This window comes from Mytilus edulis, chromosome 9, assembly GCF_963676685.1.
Source record: "Mytilus edulis chromosome 9, xbMytEdul2.2, whole genome shotgun sequence".
In the NCBI taxonomy this organism is placed as follows: domain Eukaryota; kingdom Metazoa; phylum Mollusca; class Bivalvia; order Mytilida; family Mytilidae; genus Mytilus; species Mytilus edulis.
In genome coordinates, this window is record NC_092352.1 from 55,545,489 (window position 1) to 55,567,236 (window position 21,748).

The window sequence follows — 21,748 nt, forward strand, 5'->3', positions numbered from 1 at the left end:
ACAAGAGGATAACCAAGATCAGAATGATTCAGATGATGACTCCGATCATTTCAGTGAAGTAGATGAAAATGAAACGCATGTTGGAAACACAGATACACTGTTAGATCACATTCCAGATGACAATCCACTATGTGATACAGGTTTAACTTTTGCTCCTGGTGAAGGTCAACGACCGATTAGTCTCTATAGTGATCCTGATGCAGAGTACTTATCTTTTCCAACTATATTTTGTGGTCAAAGAAGGCCAGATAACAAAGACAGGTCTGTCTCTGTTCACTTTACTGATATTGTCAAATGGGAACTAAGGTCCATGGATAGGAGAGTAGCACAGTCTGTACCAAATATATTTTTCAAGCTAAAGAAAATTCAGTTAAAAAACATAAGTGATAAGGTCAATCTTGCTCTAAGAAGGTGTCAATCAGAAGGAAAAAAATGGACGGCAAAAGAGGTACTGAACCCTAACACTGTAAACGATCTTGTAAGATTAGATGAAGGTTATTATATCTTTAGAAGTTTAAGAAATTCTCCAGTATATCTTGAAAAGAGGAAGAAAGATTTGTTTGCAATGATCAGACAGTTGGGTCTTCCAACATGGTTTGGCTCTCTTTCATCTGCAGACACTAATTGGAAAGATTTGTTAAGAATTCTTGGCAAATTAAATGATGGCAAAGAATATACTGACAATGAATTGGAAGAAATGGATTGGCATCAGAAATCTAAACTTGTACAGAAAGACCCTGTGACATGCTCTAGATATTTTGATTATCGTGTCCAACAGTTTATTAACTTGGTGTTGAAAAGTGATCATGATCCTATTGGAAAATTGACAGATTTTTTTTATAGAGTTGAATTTCAACAGAGAGGTTCACCACATATTCATATTTTGATCTGGATTGAAAATGCACCAGTATATGAAAGCGATTCAAATGAAGATGTTGTAGCATTTATTGATAAATATGTCTCCTGTTCACTTTCAGAAAATGATACTAGTTTAGTCAATTTGCAGGTTCATAAACATTCAAAAACATGCAGAAAAAAAGGTCACCCAATTTGTCGTTTTGGTTTCCCCCTTCCACCTATGAAAGCAACAGTAATTTTAGAGCCTTTGAAAGAAAATGATGACATAGAAAAGTACAAGGCTATATATAAAGAAATACAAAACGAAATTAATACACTTCACAATTCTGACGATATAGACCAGATGACTTACGACATGTTTTTAGATGACGTGTTACAAATGGATGATGAAAATTACATTAAGGCCATAAGAAGCAACTTGAGTGGTCCAAAAATTTTTCTCAAACGAAAGCCATCTGAAGTCCGTGTTAATGGTTACATGAAAACTGTGTTGATAGCCTGGCAAGCAAATCATGATTTACAGTTTGTTTTAGATGCATTTGCATGTGCAGTGTATATTGTTTCATATATAAGCAAGTCACAAAAAGGTATGAGTGCATTACTTGACCAAGCAGCAAAAGAAGCACGACAGGGAAATTTAGACTTGAAGCATCAAGTAAGGCACATTGGGAATTACTTTTCAAATTCTGTTGAAACAAGCGCACAAGAAGCAACATACTTAACACTACAGATGCCTTTAACAAAAGCTACAAGACAAGTTGTCTTCATTAACACATCTCCACAACACAAAAGAACTTTCCTCCTTAAGCAATCATCATCCCTAGAAAAACTAGGCCCAGACTCTACTGAAATAGAATCAGACAATGATATTAAAAGATACTCGCGTAGACCAAAACAACTGGAGAACTGGTGTCTAGCAGACTATGTATCTCAGCTTGAATTGCAGTATCCTAAAACTTCAGAGTCCTCAGATCATGAAACAGAACAGCAAGAAAATGAATCTGAAAGTGAAAATGAAGAGGCAAATGCAGATGTTATAGAAGAAATTAATAACAAAATTAACATAACCCTGAAGAATGGTATTCGAATATATCAAAGAAAAACACCCAAGGTTATAAGATATGTTAAATACAACTACAAAACTGACTCTGAAAACTTCTACAGAGAACGCTTAATGTTATTTTATCCATGGAGAAATGAACTTTCAGATTTGCAATGTGGACATGAAACATTTGAAAAAATGTACTTGACTGTTTCAAGACTATTAGAAAAAAAAGCTAAGCAATATGAAGGAAAAGTAATAGATCTAGAGAAAGCTATAGAAGAGGCAGAAAATGATTGTAATGAGAATGATCAAATAGCACCTGCCACTCAGCAAGTAGAAATGGAAGATGCTGAAATAGGCCCAACAGAATCTGAACAGTATGTTCATTTCAATCCAGATAGACCAACAGAACATAGACTGTATGATATGTCTCGTGAAGTTGGAATAGAAGCAAGAACAGTAGAATTGACAAATCATGCCAACAGAATAAGTGAGAGTGATTATTTTGATTTGATAAGATCCTTGAATAAGAAACAGTGGGAATTTTTCAAACATGTTGTCACATGGGTTAAAACAAAACATGAACCATTTTATACATTTTTGACAGGTGGAGCAGGATGTGGAAAGTCTGTAGTTGTCAGAACAATATTTCAAGCTTTACACAGACACTTATGTTCTACTGAAGGTGAGGACCCTGACGATATAAGAATTCTTCTTTGTGCTCCTACTGGAAAGGCAGCTTACAATATAAATGGTCTGACTATTCACAATGCTTTCCAGATACAACCAAATAAAGGACTTGACCAGTCACTGTCATGTGATGTTCTCAATACACTCAGAATGAAATACAGAAATTTGTCTCTGATTTTGATTGATGAAATTTCAATGGTTGGAAACAAAATGTTCTCTTTACTGGAGAGAAGGCTGAAAAAAATCAAGGGAAGCAACTGTTCATTTGGTGGCGTGAGTATTATAGCTATTGGCGACTTTTTCCAACTCCAACCTGTATTTGACAGCTGGATTTTCAATGATCTAAGCAAAGGATTAACATCATTAGCTCCTAATTACTGGAAATTATTATTTTCTTTTCATGAACTTACTGAAATAATGAGACAAAAAGATGATTTGGAATTTGCTCAATTACTAAATTGAGACAAAATCAGCTGACTGAAAATGATTTTGCAGTTTTAAATACAAGAACTGTTTCAATCAGTGATCCAACATACAGATCTAATGCAACTCATTTGTTTGTTGAAAATGCTTTAGTGGATAATTTTAATTTGCAATACATATCTAAATTAGGCTCACAAAAGGTTAAGGTTACAGCAGTTGACACAGTTTGTGGGGATTTACCAGCATCTGTAAAAACAAAATTACTTAGTTCTTTACCAGAAAAACAGTCTGATACAGCCAATCTTGCAAAGGAAGTGGTATTAGCAATTGGGATGAAATATGATCTTACAGCTAATATTGAAGTCACTGATGGTCTCACAAATGGTTCAACTTGTGAACTTAAATTGATAGAGTGCAAAACTAAATCTATAAGACCAAGTATCATATGGGTTAAGTTTGAGGATGCCAGAATTGGTGCTATTAATAGAAGAAAATATTCACACTTGTATGGAAAAGATGTTGAAAAAACATGGACTCCAATGTTTGACATTAAAAGGTCATTTACTTATAAATATAAGACCTTTGAAAGAATTCAATTTCCTCTTCGTCCAGCAGCCGGGAAAACAATTCATAAATCGCAAGGAGACACATTACAAGAAGTTGTTGTTAGTCTGAAATCAAAACGTAAAGGGAAAATACCACATATTCACTATGTTGCGCTAAGCAGAGTAACATCTTTAACTGGATTACAGATATTAGATCTCAATCAAGCAGCAATAGCTGTAGCAGAGTGTGTTAGACAAGAATTACACAGACTAAGGACAGATGCAACTCTACAGTTGTGCTTTAAGCCATTGTATAATTTATCAAGTAACTTTTTTAAAGTAGTGTTCAACAACTCAAGGTCATTGCATGCTCATTTTAATGATATAAAATCAGACCCTAACATCTTGGATGCTGATGTTATTGGTATTGCTGAATCAAGACTTATTTCAACAGATGAAAATGATGATTTTCATGTACCTGGTTTTGAACCACCAGTTCGATTAGACCAAAAGCAAACAAACTTTAATACAAGACCACCTCATGGATTGGTATTATATTATCGAAATAATTGTATTCTTCACAATACAGTCACTTTCTCAACTCCATCTTTAGAGTTTGTTATAGCAGACATAATATCACCTAGCAAAGGTCTTTTTCAGGTTGTCTTTGTTTACAAAGCACCAAACTGCAAATTGCAACAACTAAAAGATACTTTCCTTGCAACCCTTCTTCCTGATGTGTATTTAAGACATCCAAAAATTATCATAATGGGAGACTTTAATATTGATTTAAACACTGGGAACACTTCTTTTTTAAAGTTCATGAGAGATTCATTTTGCTGTTCACAAATTGTGTCTAAACCTACTACATCTTATGGTACATTGTTGGACTTAATTTTCCTAAATTTTGATAGTAAGGTAAATTTTGAAACAGGTGTTCTTGATTCCTATTGGTCAGATCATAAAGTTATATATGTAGCCATTGAAACACAATGATTCAGTTTAATAATTATTTTATATGCCGAAACCAGCTTTGTTTGAAACAATGAAAATTAAACCCGCTGAAAAACATGGCACATTTGCGGTTGCTGAAAATGCAACCTCAAATGTGCAGGAGTGGTTTTAAAGGAAAATGGGTTTCCACTCCAACAGATTTGCCTTTTCATAAGTAGGAATAGAAATGAGTTGGCTTCAAGACTCCTGATATCTAGTTTTACCTGTATAGAAGAAAGCTTCTTTACAAAGCTTTCTTCTTTATAGGTACACTGGATTAACGGTAGCAGAGGTAAAGAAATTTGAAACTGTGTTGCTTTGACTTCCATAAAGCAGAAAGGCCATTGGTGATCGGACAACCATTTTGCTCTGGAAGAAAAGTAGAATTCCATTCATTTCAAGTCAGTAATGATTGGAGACATCAAATTTTAGAACTTCTACTACCTGAATGCTCATTGTATCAGTGGAGAGTTGTGTGCACTTCGCATGTGAACACTCCTGATATTTACTTGTTATAAATGTATATATATAATTCTTGAAATATTTGTTTTTGAATACAATCAAAAGCCATTACTTTAATATAGATGTAAAAAGGGAGTTTTGAAGACCACAAGTTCCATGCCTCATTTCTCTTCCTACAAAATGATTAAATTTAACTGGCTGTTTGATGAACTATGATTGAATAATCAAAATGTTTATGAATGTTGAAATCCTTGCTGTTATGTACATATATTCATTGTAATTTTTCATATAGATAACTTGATACAATTTACAATACTTTTGTTCACTATATATATATGATATACTAAACATTTATTGTGATTAAGTATGTACAGTTTTCTTTTTGTAATGCCAATTTAATCTGTATATTTATCTCATCCAATATTCATTGACTTTTCTGTTTAAGAAATGCTCTCATGTTCATATCAGACATAATAAATCTGTTTCTGTACAAATACCACATATTTTATTATAATATAATTACTAGGAGTTCTCCAAATTGAAAAACAATCCATAAATCCAACATTTTTGATTTCTTAAGATTTCAATTATGTCTTATTCTAAGTACAGATTTATCAAAATGTGTAAATCATTAATTCATGCAAAAGGGTTAAATGTTGAGAAAAAAAATCAAATATTGCATAAATTTGTCTTTCTACTCATCTATGTGGTTGCATTTTTGCTTATACATTTGATAAATATGTAGAAATCATTTATAAAACAGAAACTAATGAACAATTAATGTAAACATTTGCTTCATAGAAAAGAAATTTGTGAACATTTGCTTAATAGAAAAGAAATTAGTGAACATTTGCATAATAGAGCAGAAATCTGTGACATTTGCTTATTAGAGAAGAATTTGTGAACATTTGCTTAATAGAGCAGAAATTTGTGAACATTTGCTTAATAGAGCACACATTTGTGAACATTTGCTTAATAGAGAAGAAATTTGAGAACATTTAATGACTGTTTTATAATAAGCCAATGTAAAGTAAATTCAGTAAACTAATTGCTGAAGAAAATAAGAATTATATAGATTGTTTCAGTTGTTGTTATATTAACATCATACAACAATTAATAAACGTATGGAGTAAACTCTTGAATCTTGCATTAAAGCAAATCCACCAGAACTGATATGAATAAAGTTTAAAACAGAGATACTATGGACTATAACTCAGTATACCATGAATAGAAAGGAAACAAAAATGACAATTACTTTGACAGATAGTTGTTAAATGCTCAAGAGGAAATAAATTATATATAGAATCTAGACTCTTTAAGTTGGAAAAAACTGTTGAATAGTCTTCTCGACAATTCTTTACAAATTAACTTCAAGTCATTTTGAAGGTCAAGTTATGGAAACAATAATTATATCATATTAAAAACGCTGTGTTGCTTTTTATATATACTGTTTTTACTGTCATATTTTGACTTTGAAAATGTGTTGTTATAGAATGTAAATATTGTTCTATAAGTGAACTGTTTTAATGCACATATACAAAAAAAATGTATAAGACAATGAATATTATAATGCATTATTTGAAGTATTTGATGTGTTCAATTTTTTCATAATAAACAATTAAATTTGATGTCTTTCATTATTTTTCACACCCCATTCATTTTTGAAATTGATAAGAACAAAACCTCCAGTCAAGAAGAGAAAAAATAATGAGATGGAGACAAACATGGTCACAACCCAAAAATGACAACCAAATAGCAGCTTCACACATGTTAGAACTACTATAAAGGTCGTCTCTATTTAAGCTAGCAAAAACTTAGTTCTCTGTGTCTACCTTGTTCAATTCAAGTAATACCTATTCATTTTGAATCTTAATTTAAAGGTGACAGGTCACCACTCTTTAAAATTGATAATCTTCGGTCCAGTAAAAAGATTGATACAGTTGATCTGTTGTCATTCTCCATAATGATCAGTAACTTTGCTGTCATAACTAATTGAACAACTTATATATACTGAACATGTCAAAATCAATTAAAGTTTCCTTAATGATCCTTGACCAGTAATGATAGCGTCTGGCGTATATACAAAATGAAGTCCTTACAGGTATAGATGATGAGTTTATATAGAACAAATATATAGACATGTATGTCCATGAGAGAACAACACAATACTTGAAAAGTGTGTTTTAGACCTCAAAACTGAAAATAATAAACTAGTTCAAAGTAGTTCAATCACAAGAAAGATTAGATTTTGGTTCACAAAGTTTCCTTTAACAAATAGTATTATTATTATTTCATGCATCAATTGTCAACAAAAATCTAAGGTGAGCGACACAGGGTCCTTGGACCCTCTAGTTCTAAGTCTAACAGAAATGAATGGTCCAAATGATATTCTCTTTTGACAAATTTGATTGAACCTCAGGCAGTCTGATGGTAAATTGAATGTGTTCAATAATTAATAATAATTTAAATACCCTGCACAGTTGGATACCATTCTACGGAAACTTGGGGAGGGGAACCAGAATTAAATATGATAAAAAAATGTATAGAGCCTCAGTGGTGGATCCAGTGGGAGTTGAACCCCCTTTGTTTGATGATCAATTCATTTGAATGTGGACATACATGTGGTTTGAATCCCCCCTTTTTAAAATGGCTGGATCTGCCCCTGAGTCTTCAAGGCAATTAAGAATACTTAAGTAAAATGTTGGGTTCCATAATGCCCAAAATAAAATAAAGTTCTATTTGATTGATTAATGAGATGAAACACCACATTCTTCTCATATACAAAAGTAAGATGTGGTATGATTGCCAATGAGACAACTCTAGAGCAGATACCAACAATTGCAACATTCTACACCTGTATATGTAATTTTTAGGTAGTTCTTTAATTGACATGGGGGATCATGTGAAAGTTAAAAGAAAATCTGCGCACTATAGACTAAAACTGAAAGAAGAAAATCCTCTAAAATATTTAAATTATCTTGAAAAACAACGTGAAAGAGAAAAAAAAATTAGAGACAATCTAAAAAAAGAATTGAAGAAAATAAACTCATCTGATGGAGCAAAAAAACAAAAACATTGACAATTAGAACAACAAAGACAAAGGCAAATTAATTACATTGAAAGAAAGAAATCAGAGAATATAAACTGGAAACCAAAGTATAAAAAGAGAAAGTTTCAGAAACGCAATCCAGAATTGCAATAAAAAGTCGACAGCAATACAATCATGATAAAAAAAGATCAGCAAAAAATATTCTGTCAATGTTAGCATCTTTTTGTCCCTCAAATGCTGACATTAGCAATGCATTTGTCAGTCAAAAAATTACATTACCAATATACAAAAATCAATCTTTTTCTCTTGTAACAAAATCTCTATTTATGATGGATTGTTTTATAGCTTATGGTGTTGTTTATTCTTTAGTTTTTCTATGTTGTGTCATATGTACTATTGTTTTTCTGTTTGTCTTTTTCATTTTGAAAAAAATTTCGTCGTATATTGCTATCACGTTGGCGTCGTCGGCGTCGTCGTCCGAATACTTTTAGTTTTCGCACTCTAACTTTAGTAAAAGTGAATAGAAATCTATGAAATTTAAACACAAGGTTAATGACCACAAAAGGAAGGTTGGTATTGAATTTGGGAGTTTTGGTCCCAACATTTTAGGAATTAGGGGCCAAAAAGGGCCCAAATAAGCATTTTCTTGGTTTTCGCACTCTAACTTTAGTTTAAGTTAATAGAAATCTATGAAATTTTGACACAAGGTTTATGACCACAAAAGAAAGGTTGGGATTGATTTTGGGAGTTTTGGTTTCAACAGTTTAGGAATTAGGGGCCAAAAAAGGGCCCAAATAAGCATTATTCTTGGTTTTCGCACAATAACTTTAGTTTAAGTAAATAGAAATCAATGAAATTTAAACACAATGTTTATTACCACAAAAGGAAGGTTGGTATAGATTTTGGGAGTTTAGGTCCCAACAGTTTAGGAATTTGGGGCCAAAAAGGGACCCAAATAAGCATTTTTCTTGGTTTTCGCACCATAACTTTAGTAGAAGTAAATAGAAATCTATGAAATTTAAACACAAGGTTTATGACCATAAAAGGAAGGTTGGTATTGATTTTGGGAGTTTTGGTCCCAACAGTTTAGGAATAAGGGGCCCAAAGGTTCCAAAATTAAACTTTGTTTGATTTCATCAAAATTGAATAATTGGGGTTCTTTGATATGCCGAATCTAACTGTGTATGTAGATTCTTAACTTTTGGTCCTGTTTTCAAATTGGTCTACATTAAGGTCCAAAGGGTCCAAAATTAAACTTAGTTTGATTTTGACAAAAAATGAATCGGTTGGGTTCTTTGATATGCTGAATCTAAAAATGTACTTAGATTCTTGATTATTGGCCCAGTTTTCAAGTTGGTCCAAATCGGGGTCCAAAATTAAACTTTGTTTAATTTCATCAAAAATTGAATAAATGGGGTTCTTTGATATGCCAAATCTAACTGTGTATGTAGATTCTTCATTTTTGGTCCTGTTTTCAAATTGGTCTACATTAAAGTCCAAAGGGTCCAAAATTAAACTTAGTTTGATTTTAACAAAAATTGAAATCTTGGGGTTCTTTGATATGCAGAATCCAAACATGTACTTAGATTTTTGATTATGGGCCCAGTTTTCAAGTTGGTCCAAATCATGATCTAAAATTATTATATTAAGTATTATGCAATAGCAAGACTTTTCAATTGCACAGTATTGCGCAATGGCAAGAAATATCTAATTGCACAATATTGTGAAATAGCAAAAAAAAATTTAATTAGAGTTATCTTTCTTTGTCCAGAATAGTAAGCAAGAAATATCTAATTGCACAATATTGTGCAATTGCAAGAATTTTTTTTAATTGGAGTTATCTTTCTTTGTCCAGAATCAACTTAAATCTTTGTTATATACAATATACAATGTATATTCACTTTTTACTACCAACTGATAAATTAAAATAATCTTTACCATTCAGTGATAACAAGCAGTTTTTTTTACATCTTAATATTTTATGATGTATTTAAATGAGTACTTATTGTTGCAAACTCCATTAGAAATTTTAATTGAGATTAGTTTTGGAATAAGGGAAAGGGGATGTGATTAAAAAAATTGGGTTCAATTTTCTCATTTGATATTTCATAAAAAAAAAAGAAAATTTCTTTAAACACTTTTTTGAGAGGATTAATATTCAACAGCATAGTGAATTGCTTTAAGAGAAAACAAAAATTTTAAGTTCATTAGACCACATTCATTCTGTGTCAGAAACCTATGCTGTGTCAACTATTTAATCACAATCCAAATTTAGAGCTGAATCCAGCTTGAATGTTGTGTCCATACTTGCCCCAACCATTCAGGGTTCAACCTCTGCGGTCGTATAAAGCTACGCCCTGCGGAGCATCTGGTTAGCCATGGCGTTGTCAGTTTGTTTTAGATTTACGAGTTTGACTGTCCCTTTGGTATCTTTTGTCCCTCTTTTATCCAATGTTATCTATAGCAGTAAAATCAACTTTACTCAACTTTAAGCAAAACTATCAGAGTTTAATGGCATTAATTTTGTCAAAATGTCTGCCAAAAATGACATAAAGGAACATTTTTTTTTAATTTGTTAAATAAAAGATTATTATTAGGGGAATAAATTTTCTTTTTGCATATTTTGATTGTGTACCTTATTTTCTACTAATTTGCCCAAAAAATAGTAAAATAGAACAAAAAAAAATATTTTCAAGGTAGTTGTTTGTGCACTTTTACATGGAAGATGTCAGGTTCTGTTGTCAGGAATTAATGGATCCTCCATAATACAATTTCTGAGTAAAAGACATATTTTGAAATATTTTTTCCAATTGCACAAATATTACAATATTTGCTCCTTATGTAATAACACAAAACAGATATTATGACATTGTTTATAATAAAATAAATTTTCCAGGGGAAAAACTAAATTTTGACACTGCAAGCAAAGTCATTTAGATGTCAAAATTCAGTTCAACAATAGACAAAACTCTATACAATGCATACCTGTAGCCAGGGGGGGTTCGTGGGTTTCGGACGAACTCGCCCCCCCCCCCCCCCCCCCTTTGAAAACAAATAAGCACTGTTAAAGTCAATGTTCTGTTCGAATTGTGTTTGTTAAAGTCAAGTTCATGAGTTCAAATCCCCCCCCCCCCCCCCCTGGAAATTCCTGGCTATTGGCCTGTAATGCATACATTTCAAGTTCTGTATTGACCAGAAGTCATTATATTTGTTGTCTTATGGTTTCTTTAACTTTTTTTCATAGTAACAAGTCAAATAAAGAACACAGAAGAAAATTTATCAAAAACTGGAGGTAAATAATATTTTAAAAAACTACTATGAGATCTCACACATTTCACACATTTAAAAGCATATAATTTTTGGTGATGTTCTTTTCATTGTTCTCAAAACAAAACAAAATGTAGAAAATTGATTATTTTCCTTCAAACATTGAAGATCCTTCAAAATGATATATATATTTATGTATTAGATGTAAAATTCAATTATGACATCAAATTTTCTTGCATTCTTTTGAAATTTCTATTGTTAAGTCATGAAAATAGGTGACCATGTATGATGATGACATACTGAAGGAACACAATTTTCTGTAGATCATTATAATAGAAAGATAAAAATTGTCTATATATTGTCTTAAATCATTAGAGAAACAGATTCAACAACCAAATATTGTATCACATTTGATGCAAAGAGAGCACTTCTAAATGTAAATGTATTTAAAAAGCAAAACATTTTGTGCAATTCCAATACCATAATTCATGCACATGATCAAAAAAATGATACCGAACTATTTTGATAATTTTTGTCGAGCCTGCAACTTTTGTTGCAGAAAGCGCGACATAGGGATAGTGATCGGGGGGCGGTGGCGGCTACGGCTGCGGCGGCGGTGTTAGCTCACTTCTTAAAAGCTTTATATTTTAGAAGGTTGGAGGCCTGGATGCTTCATACTTTGTATATGGATGCCTCATGTTACGAAGTTTCCGTCAGTCACATGTCCAATGTCCTTGACCTCATTTTTATGGTTCAGTGACTACTTGAAAAAAAAGTTAAGATTTTTTGTAATGTTAAATTCTCTCTTATTATAAGTACATGTAATAGGATAACTATATTTGGTATGTGTGTACCTTGCAAGGTCCTCTTGCTCGTCAGACAGTTTTCATTTGACCTCGACCTCATTTCATGGATCAGTGAAGGGTTAAGTTTTGGAGGTCAAGTCCATATCTGAGATACTATAAGCAATAGGTCTAGTATATTCGGTGTATGGAAGCACTGTAAGGTGAACATGTCCAACTGGCAGGTGTCATCTGACCTTGACCTCATTTTCATGGTTCAGTGGTTATAGTTAAGTTTTTGTGTTTTGGTCTGTTTTTCTTATACAGTATGCAATAGGTCTTCTATATTTTGTGTATGGAATGGTTGTAAGGTGTACAGGTCCAACTGGCAGGTGTCATCTGACCTTGACCTCATTTTCATGGTTCAGTGGTTATAGTTAAGTTTTTGTGTTTTGGTCTGATTTTCTTATACTGTATGCAATAGGTCTTCTATATTTTGTGTATGGAATGGTTGTAAGGTGTACAGGTCTACCTAGCAGGTGTCATATGACCTTGACCTCATTTTCATGGTTCAGTGGTCAAAGTTAAGTTTTTGAGTTTTGGCCTTTTTTTTTAATACTTTATGCAATAGGTCAACTATATTTGGTGCAAGGAAATATTTATGATCTACATGATAGTCGCGCAGGTTTTATTTGACCTTGACCTCATTTTTTATGGTTCATTGCTCAGTGTTAAGCTTTTGTGTTTTGGTCTGTTTTTCTTAAACTATAAGCAATAAGTTAATTTTATTTGTTGTATGGAAGAATTGTTAGCTGTACATGCCTACCTGGCATGGTTCATCTGACCTTGACCTCATTTTCATGGTTCAAAGGTCAATGTTAAGTTTTCTTGGTTTATGCTAAGTTATGTGACAGTTGTAATAAAGTTTTATTATTAGAACTATCAACATAACATCAATGATTAGTAAAGAAGGCGAGACATTTCAGTGTGTGCACTCTTGTTAGTTGAGGTTTATTGTGAAATCATTGAACAATTCTATAGTGTGTATCAACGCTATTTTATAACAAACTCCCTACTATAAAGTATTGTACAAGTTATATGAAAAGTTTAGTCAAATTTTGTACAAATTGAAATTTGTACCTAAGCACTTTTTAATCATGATTTGTACAAAATGTTAACTTGTACACAACATATAAAGTGATGCTCATTAAATATAAAAAAGGACATATGGTATGATTGCCAATCGGCTAATAAATAGAAGGACCTCAGTTTCTGATGAATAAGAAACACTGTGAAATGAAATATTATCAGAGCTATGCAAGAAATTATTTCCTGTTGTTTTTATATGGTAGGACAAAATAAATTATTTCATGTTGTTTTTATATTGTAGGACAAAAGAAATTCGATAAATTTAGTGATGTTCAATTCATCATAAGAAGTAAGTTCCTTATAAATACAACAACAAAAATTAACTTTAAGGATGTACTAAGTTCAGGTTTAGGAATTTGTGTCAGATGTTCTGATGCCCCCGCCTGGGATTAAGTTTTTCCCTTTTCCATCTGTATGTATGTCCCAAAATTGGTTTCCATTCTCTAACTTTAGTTTGCCTCAACCAAATGTTATGAAAATTATACACAATGCCTATTACCACAAAACACACATCAAGTTGGAATTGTGGTAGCTTCAGTATAACAGTTTAAGAGTAATGCTTCTGTATAAATTGAAAAATTGCTAAAAATTTAGCTTCCGTTCTCTCACTCAAGTTTGCCTCAACCAAATGTTATGAAACTTATACACAATTGCCTATTACAACAAAACACAGATTAAATTTGAATTTTACTTGGGTCACTGTAACCATTATTGAGTTATGACCCTTTATGAATAAAAAAAAAAATGGAAAATGTTAAATTTCCGTTCTCTTACAAGTTGCCTCAACCAAATGTTATGAAACTTGTATGCAATGCTTATAACCTTATAAACTTGAGTTTGCCTCAACTAAACATAATGAAACTTATACACATTACTTATAACCACAAAACTCAGATCAAGTGCATTATGGGTAGCATGACTTATTGTCCTGAGTAATGTCCCTTTATGATGTTGTATGCAAGAGGGGATTTTTTTTGTCTTCTGCTCAACCTTTCTCAACAAGTGGGAATCTGACAATGAGGTATTAATTTGGCGTGGCCTAATGTATCTTTCAATAAATTATGATTTACATTAAAAACAATTTGAGAAAATATAAAAAAAATTATCTTAATGTTTAAATATATACAAATAACATTAAATAAATAAAAATTACAAAATTTAAGTATCTAATTTGTTTCATTTATTTTTCATTAGGTCCTACCATTGCTGATTCCATTCCTGTATTGGCCTCAGGGATGCTTGCTTGTAGGATATGTCCAAAACAATTTTGGCATCTTGATAGTCTGCTACAACATCATGATATGCAACTTCCGGAAAAGAGGACCGACTGTGGCCATGTTATGTTTCATATTATTTGTGACGTGTGCCTAATTAGGAGGGATAATTGGATAAGAGCAACCGACAGTATCATATGTTTTTGTGAAACTTGTGATAAGACCTATACATCTCTCCTTCAATTTAATCATCATGTGATCTTACTCCACGGAGAGAGAAAACAATGTACTTTTTGTAAAAAAGACTTTTTGCTTAAAAGAGAATTCAGAGACCATGTTTGTGAAAGATTGAAAAAATTAAATCATAGCTATAAGATGGAAAAGTTTGTAATTTGTTATAAGATGACTGTACCTTTAATACAAAAACTATCAAAGCGACAAAAGCTAAATGTTCAAAAAGTTAAAGGAAGTACAAATACTAACAATGGTATAATTTGTAATAATTATGAGGCAGAAGGTGACAACTGTACACGTAAAGCAGAAAATGACATCAATACAACAGATGGTGGCAATGGTACACATTATTTAGCAGAAGGTAGCAATGGTACACATTATCTTGCAGAAGGTGGCAATGGTGCACATTATTTAGCAGGAAAGAAAAAGACAGTAAGCACAAAAGACAGTGCATCCAAGATTGTGAAAACTCCAAGTGAATTATTCATAAGAAGTTGCACTTTAACAGATAGCAAAAGTGAAAAAGAAACATATATTGTCAGAAGAATTAACACTAAAACAGAGGCTGTCACTAGAAGTAACACTAAAGCAGAGATGGTCGCTAACAGTAACACTGAAGCAGAAATGGTCACTTATAGTAACACTGATCCAGAAATGGTCTCTAACAGTAACACTGATCCAGAAATGGTCGCTAATAGTAACACTGAAGCAGTGATAGTCAATAACAGTAACACTGAAGCAAAGATGGTCACTAATAGTAACACTGAAGCTGAGATTGTCGCTAACAGTAACACTGAAGCAGAGATGGTCGCTAATAGTAACACTGAAGAAGAAATGGTCACTAATAGTAACACTGAAGCAGAGATGGTCACTAATAGTAACACAGAAGTAGAAATGGTCACTTTTAGTAACACTGAAGCAGATATGGTCGCTAATAGTAACACTGAAGCAGAAATGGTCGCTAATAGTAACACTGAAGCAGAAATGGTTGCTTATAGTAACACTGAAGCAGAGATGGGCGCTTATAGTAACACTGAAGCAGTGATGGTCGCTAATAGTAACACTGAAGCAGAAATGGTCACTAATAGTAACACTGAAGCAGAGATGGTCACTAATAGTAACACTGAAGCAGAAATAGTCACTAGAATTCATTCTGAAGCAGAGATGGTCGCTAATAATAACACTGAAACAGAAATGGTCGCTAATAGTAACACTGAAGCAGAAATGGTTGCTTATAGTAACACTGAAGCAGAGATGGGCGCTTATAGTAACACTGAAGCAGTGATGGTCGCTAATAGTAACACTGAAGCAGAAATGGTCACTAATAGTAACACTGAAGCAGAGATGGTCACTAATAGTAACACTGAAGCAGAAATAGTCACTAGAATTAAATCTGAAGTAGAGATAGTCACTAATAGTTACACTGAAGCAGAAATGGTCCCTTATAGTAACACTGAAGCAGAAATGGTCCCTTATAGTAACACTGAAGCAGATTTGGTCACTAGAATTAAATCTGAAGTAGCGATGGTCACTAATAGTAACACTGAAGCAGTGATGGTCGCTAATAGTAACACTGAAGCAGAAATGGTCACTAATAGTAACACTGAAGCAGAGATGGTCACTAATAGTAACACAGAAGTAGAAATGGTCACTTTTAGTAACACTGAAGCAGATATGGTCGCTAATAGTAACACTGAAGCAGAAATGGTCGCTAATAGTAACACTGAAGCAGAAATGGTTGCTTATAGTAACACTGAAGCAGAGATGGGCGCTTATAGTAACACTGAAGCAGTGATGGTCGCTAATAGTAACACTGAAGCAGAAATGGTCACTAATAGTAACACTGAAGCAGAGATGGTCACTAATAGTAACACTGAAGGAGAAATAGTCACTAGAATTAAATCTGAAGTAGAGATAGTCACTAATAGTTACACTGAAGCAGAAATGGTCCCTTATAGTAACACTGAAGCAGAAATGGTCCCTTATAGTAACACTGAAGCAGATTTGGTCACTAGAATTAAATCTGAAGTAGCGATGGTCACTAATAGTAACACTGAAGCAGTGATGGTCGCTAATAGTAACACTGAAGCAGAAATGGTCGCTTATAGTAATGCTGAAGCAGAAATGGTCACTAATAGTAACAATGAAGCAGAGATGGTTACTAATAGTAACACTGAAGCAGAAATGGTCACTACAATTAAATCTGAAGCAGAGATGGTCACTAATAGTAACACTGAAGCAGAGATGGTTGCTAACAGTAACACTATAGCAGTGATGGTCACTAATAGTAACACTGAAGCAAAAATGGTCACTAAAATTAAATCTGAAGCAGAGATGGTCACTAATAGTAACACTGAAGCAGTGATGGTTGCTAATAGTAACACTGAAGCAGAAATTGTCACTAGAATTAAATCTGAAGCAGAGATGGTCACTAAAAGTAACACTGAAGCAGAGATGGTCGCTAATAGTAACACTGAAGCAGAGATGGTCGCCAATAGTAACACTGAAGTAGAAATAGTCACTAATAGTAACACTGAAGCAAAGATGGTTGCTAATAGTAACACTAAAGCAGTGATGGTCGCTAATAGTAACACTGAAGCAGAAATGGTCGCTAATAGTAACACTGAAGCAGAGATGGTTGCTAATAGTAACACTGAAGCAGAGATGGTCGCTAATAGTAACACTGAAGCAGAAATGGTCGCTAATAGTAACACTGAAGCAGAGATGGTCGCTTATAGTAACACTGAAGCAGAAATGGTCACTAGAATTCATTCTGAAGCAGAGATGGTCGCTAATAATAACACTGAAACAGACATTGTCACATATAGTTACACTGAAGCAGAGATTGTTTTTGGAAGTAACACTGTTCCTGGAAATTTTAAGAATCCTACCCAAATTAATGAGATTCAACTTCAAGATTCATTTATAGTTAAAGAGCAGATAAAAACAACACAGGTCAATTGTTTCTGCAGCCCATGCAAATTATTTTTTAGTTCTCTCAAGAAGTTAAATGCACATGCTTGGAGTGTACACAGACAGATACAATGTGTGATTTGTCATATATATTTTACAAATCATTTAGGTATGTGTAATCATGAATGTGCTAGAGTGATTGTACAAATGAAAATAAATCCTTTGACTCAAATAATTGTACATTTTGGGTCAGAAAATAAAATATTAGAAAGGAGAGTCAGAGGGCAATACAATCAATGGTATGTTTTTGTTAAAGATAATCCCAAGACATTAGAAGAGACTAAAACTAAAGATATACGTTTACCATGCTATTGCAGAACATGCAAAATAGGGTTAATTTCTCTTTCTCAATTAAATGATCACATCTATAATGTGCATACAACAAGAGCAGAGTGCATATATTGTAAGATGGATTTTGATTCAACTGAAGAAATGGGTGATCATTTTTGTGAAAAATTGAATACAAAGTTGAAGGAGGACATTTTGACTGAAATTACTGCATGTCCTTCTTTGGATCATTTTGACAAAAGAAAAAGAAGAGGAATTGAAGTGATGCCATGGCTAAGAATGTCAGCAAAGACACTACGGCAGCTTGCACAGGAGAAGTTAGATAAGATCATGTTTAAAAAAAAAACATATGTAAAAAAGACTGATGAACAAAAAAAAGAGATATTTGTAAAAAAGACTGATGAACAAAACAGAGAGATATTTGTAGAAAAGACTGATGAACAAAAAAAAGAGATATTAAACCAAATTTTGAACAAAGAAATGAAAAAAACATTTTATTGTTTTAATTCCAAAAGGAAACAATTTGTCAAAAAATCCTGTCCAGTTTGCTCTAGGATTTTTTTTGGGACATCTGATCAAAGTCTTTATGAGCATTTCTATAAAAAGCACCAAAAAGACACAAAGTACTGTCGTTTTTGCCAACAGGCATTTTTTGCTGACAATCATGAATGCAAGAAAGAAAAAGAAGAAAGTTATATGAATAGGAAAGGAAATAAAAACAAAATAAAAGAAGAACTAGTTGGAGAAGAAAGCATCAATTTACAAAAATGTCCGCAATGTTCATATATAAAAAACTTCTGCAAAGAAAACATTCATAATCAAACTTGTACAAGAAAAGCTTGTTTTTCTTGTGAAAACTGCGGGGAATGCGAAGGTAAAAACTGTTTTTACTGTGGAAAAATTTTTCATTTTGAAAGTTTGACCTGGAGACATGTGGAAAAAAAGCATAGGTCAACAAAAACCGGTATTTTTCACTGTTATTTATGTAATATTACAATCAACACTTTAGAACAACTACAACTTCATGTAAAGACTGTTCACCCTCTCGTGGATGCCTTGAGCATTTATCGTAAAAAAACGAAATATAGACAATGTCGCCGTAAAAAAAAGAGCATTGAACAAAGATTAGCAGATGCTAAAAAGCAAAGGAAGAAATATCAGGAAAAACACAAAGATAGGTACAAGTGTGAGATTTGTCAAGAAAAGTTTACTTACTATATTATGCTGAGGAAGCATATTGCAAATGAACATGAAAGGGAAACTTTTGGCTGTAATATATGTAACATGCAGTTTAAGCATAAAAAAACATTAGAAAGACACCAAATGAAGGAACATTTGAAAGTATGTGAAAAAGAGAAACCTAAATATACCTGTTTTGTTTGTGACCAGAAGTATTTGACCTCGAAAAGTTTGAGAAGACACAAGTTCAAGGAACATTTAATTGAGGACAAACATATTTCCAAGTTGAGGGAAAATATTGCTTGTGAGCAATGTGGTAAAATTGTGATGAGAAAGTGTATGAGGTTACATTTACTGGTTCATCAAGAAAAAGAGTTTATGTGTGAAGTTTGTGGAGAGAAGTTTCGTAGACCTGATGATTTGAAAAGGCATAGGCAAAAACATATAAGGAAAAAATATGTGCTCAAGTCCGAAACATCAGGGTATAAATGCTTAATATGTGGGTTGATTTTATCTACCAATGGTGCAATAAAAAGACATTTTAGTTTGAAACATTCAAGTGAAAAGATTGCTTTACCATGTAAAATCTGTGGCAGATTATATGCAAGTAAACCTGTGTTAGATATACACATGAAACTGAAACATTCTGACAAATCTTTCCAATGTGAAATATGTAATAAGAAATTCTATTACAATTACCTGCTTAAAAACCATGTAAAGATCGTTCATGAAAATTATAAGCCTTTTCAGTGTGACATTTGTAATTTCAGGTGTTATATGAAATCTGCACTTGTATCACATATGAAATACAATCATTAATTCAGCTTTATACTATTGCTGGGTGTTGTTTATGTGCATTTGTGATCCAGGGAGTTGTTGAGGGGATGTAAAAACAAATTGTTTAATGAAGAAAAAAATATGTGAATGTTTCATGGTGTGCCGGGGTTGAAATGTCCCCACTTTTAAATTACTGCATTGGTGTCTAATGTGTACTTATGTTAGAAGCGTATACCAAACTTGACACCATTTGCGAGTATGGTCTCGAGGAAACGATGATAGTCCGTCGGAAGGGGACGATAAATGGCTGACCCGTGTTAAGAGAGAGCCATATCTCTTGCACGTTAAAGACACCCTTGTAGATTTCGAAAAAGAGCAGGCTAATGCCGCTACAAGGCAGCACTCGCACCCGCAAAGTGGAAAGGGATTAATATAAGTTGCAAAACTTGTTTCCCAATCCACTATAAATAAATATGTTTAAACTAAACTATATTTATTTTAATGTTTGTGCAATTGAACCATTATTATGATAACATTAGTCATAGAAAAGTGCAATTAATGTTCTTTTTGCAAGAAATTTTTTTTCTTTTTAGAAATTTTATTTTATCAAAATAAATTTTAAAACCTATCTTTTCCTATTTTATTTCAAAATTCTGTCTCATAGATGTCTTTGTATGCACAAAAATGTGTTTTTTCATGACCAATCAAAGCAAATTTTGGAAATTTTTAACGACTCAACTACCTTGAAAAATAGTACAGTGACCCATAATTTTTATCATTTTTTTTAAAAAGCAATGTAAAATCTTCATATTCGCAAAGAAGAAAAAAAATCTGTCATTTTTTTTTCTATACCCCTAATTTATCTTAACTTTTATAATATCTTCTTCTCTGAAATAACTAGGCCAAATTTAACCAGGAAAATATATACTGACATATTGTTCCCAGATTTAACTAATTTACAAACTCATCATTGGGGTATCTTGTTCAAAGGATGTGTCTAATGACCCATCTTTGCTAGCCAAGGTTTATGGACAAGTCTTCTCTACTTAACCACAATAAATAGATAAAATCTGATATGGGCAAATATGTATAGATTATTGAGCTCCACCCTATTGTCCATTTTTAAGTCAAAACTATTACATGACTTCTTATTGGAGTTACTGCTTTTAAATGACAATTTTACCCTTTTCTCATTTTTTTGCTTATTTTCTAGACAACTATAATAGATAAAGATATACTCATAATTACAAGAATGATCCACAAGACAAAATCCACAAAAAAGTCATTAGTCTGAAGTTACCGTCTTATAGAGTTATTGCCCTTTACAGACGAATTTTACTAAAAAAAATAGATTAATAGAAATTAAAAGTAAAATTAACAAGACAAAAGTGTGTTGATTCATGATAGGAGCGATTACCATTGAATGATGACTTTTTTTACCCTCTTGTATTTTGGGCAAAAACTAAAAAAGATGGAGAGAAATTGTAAACTAAAATAATATCAGTTCAACTGAATGGGATTTTTGTCATGAAATCTATTCCAGCCTACCTTGAATGATGATTCTTTTTTACCCTCTTGTATTTTGGGCAAAAACAAAAGAAGGTGAAGAGAAATTTTAAACTAAAATAATATCAGATCAACTGAAAGGGATTTTTGTCATGAAATCTATTCCAGCCTACCTTTAATGATGACTTTTTTTACCCTCTTGTATTTTGGGCAAAAACTAAAGAAGATGAATAGAAACTGTAACTAAAATAATATCAGATCAACTGAAAGGGATTTTTGTCATGAAATCTATTCCAGCCTACCTTTAATGATGA

The 21,748-nt window shown here is 32.6% G+C and overlaps 2 protein-coding genes across 4 annotated transcripts in view; both read left to right on the forward strand.

Annotated features, from left to right (window-relative positions):
- The window catches only part of LOC139489785 (uncharacterized), a 324,072-nt gene extending 304,070 nt beyond the window's left edge, over positions 1-20,002 (forward strand). For all 3 annotated transcript variants that reach the window (XM_071276613.1, XM_071276614.1, XM_071276615.1), the window contains 3 exons: positions 11,310-11,357; positions 13,505-13,552; positions 14,458-20,002. In XM_071276613.1, the coding sequence (XP_071132714.1) occupies positions 11,310-11,357; positions 13,505-13,552; positions 14,458-19,970 (5,609 nt within the window). In that variant the 3' untranslated portion in view covers positions 19,971-20,002. The remainder of the gene's footprint in view (positions 1-11,309; positions 11,358-13,504; positions 13,553-14,457) is intronic.
- Positions 1-21,748, forward strand: part of LOC139489793 (angiopoietin-related protein 6-like) — a 141,508-nt gene that overhangs the window by 59,570 nt on the left and 60,190 nt on the right. The window lies entirely within an intron of this gene.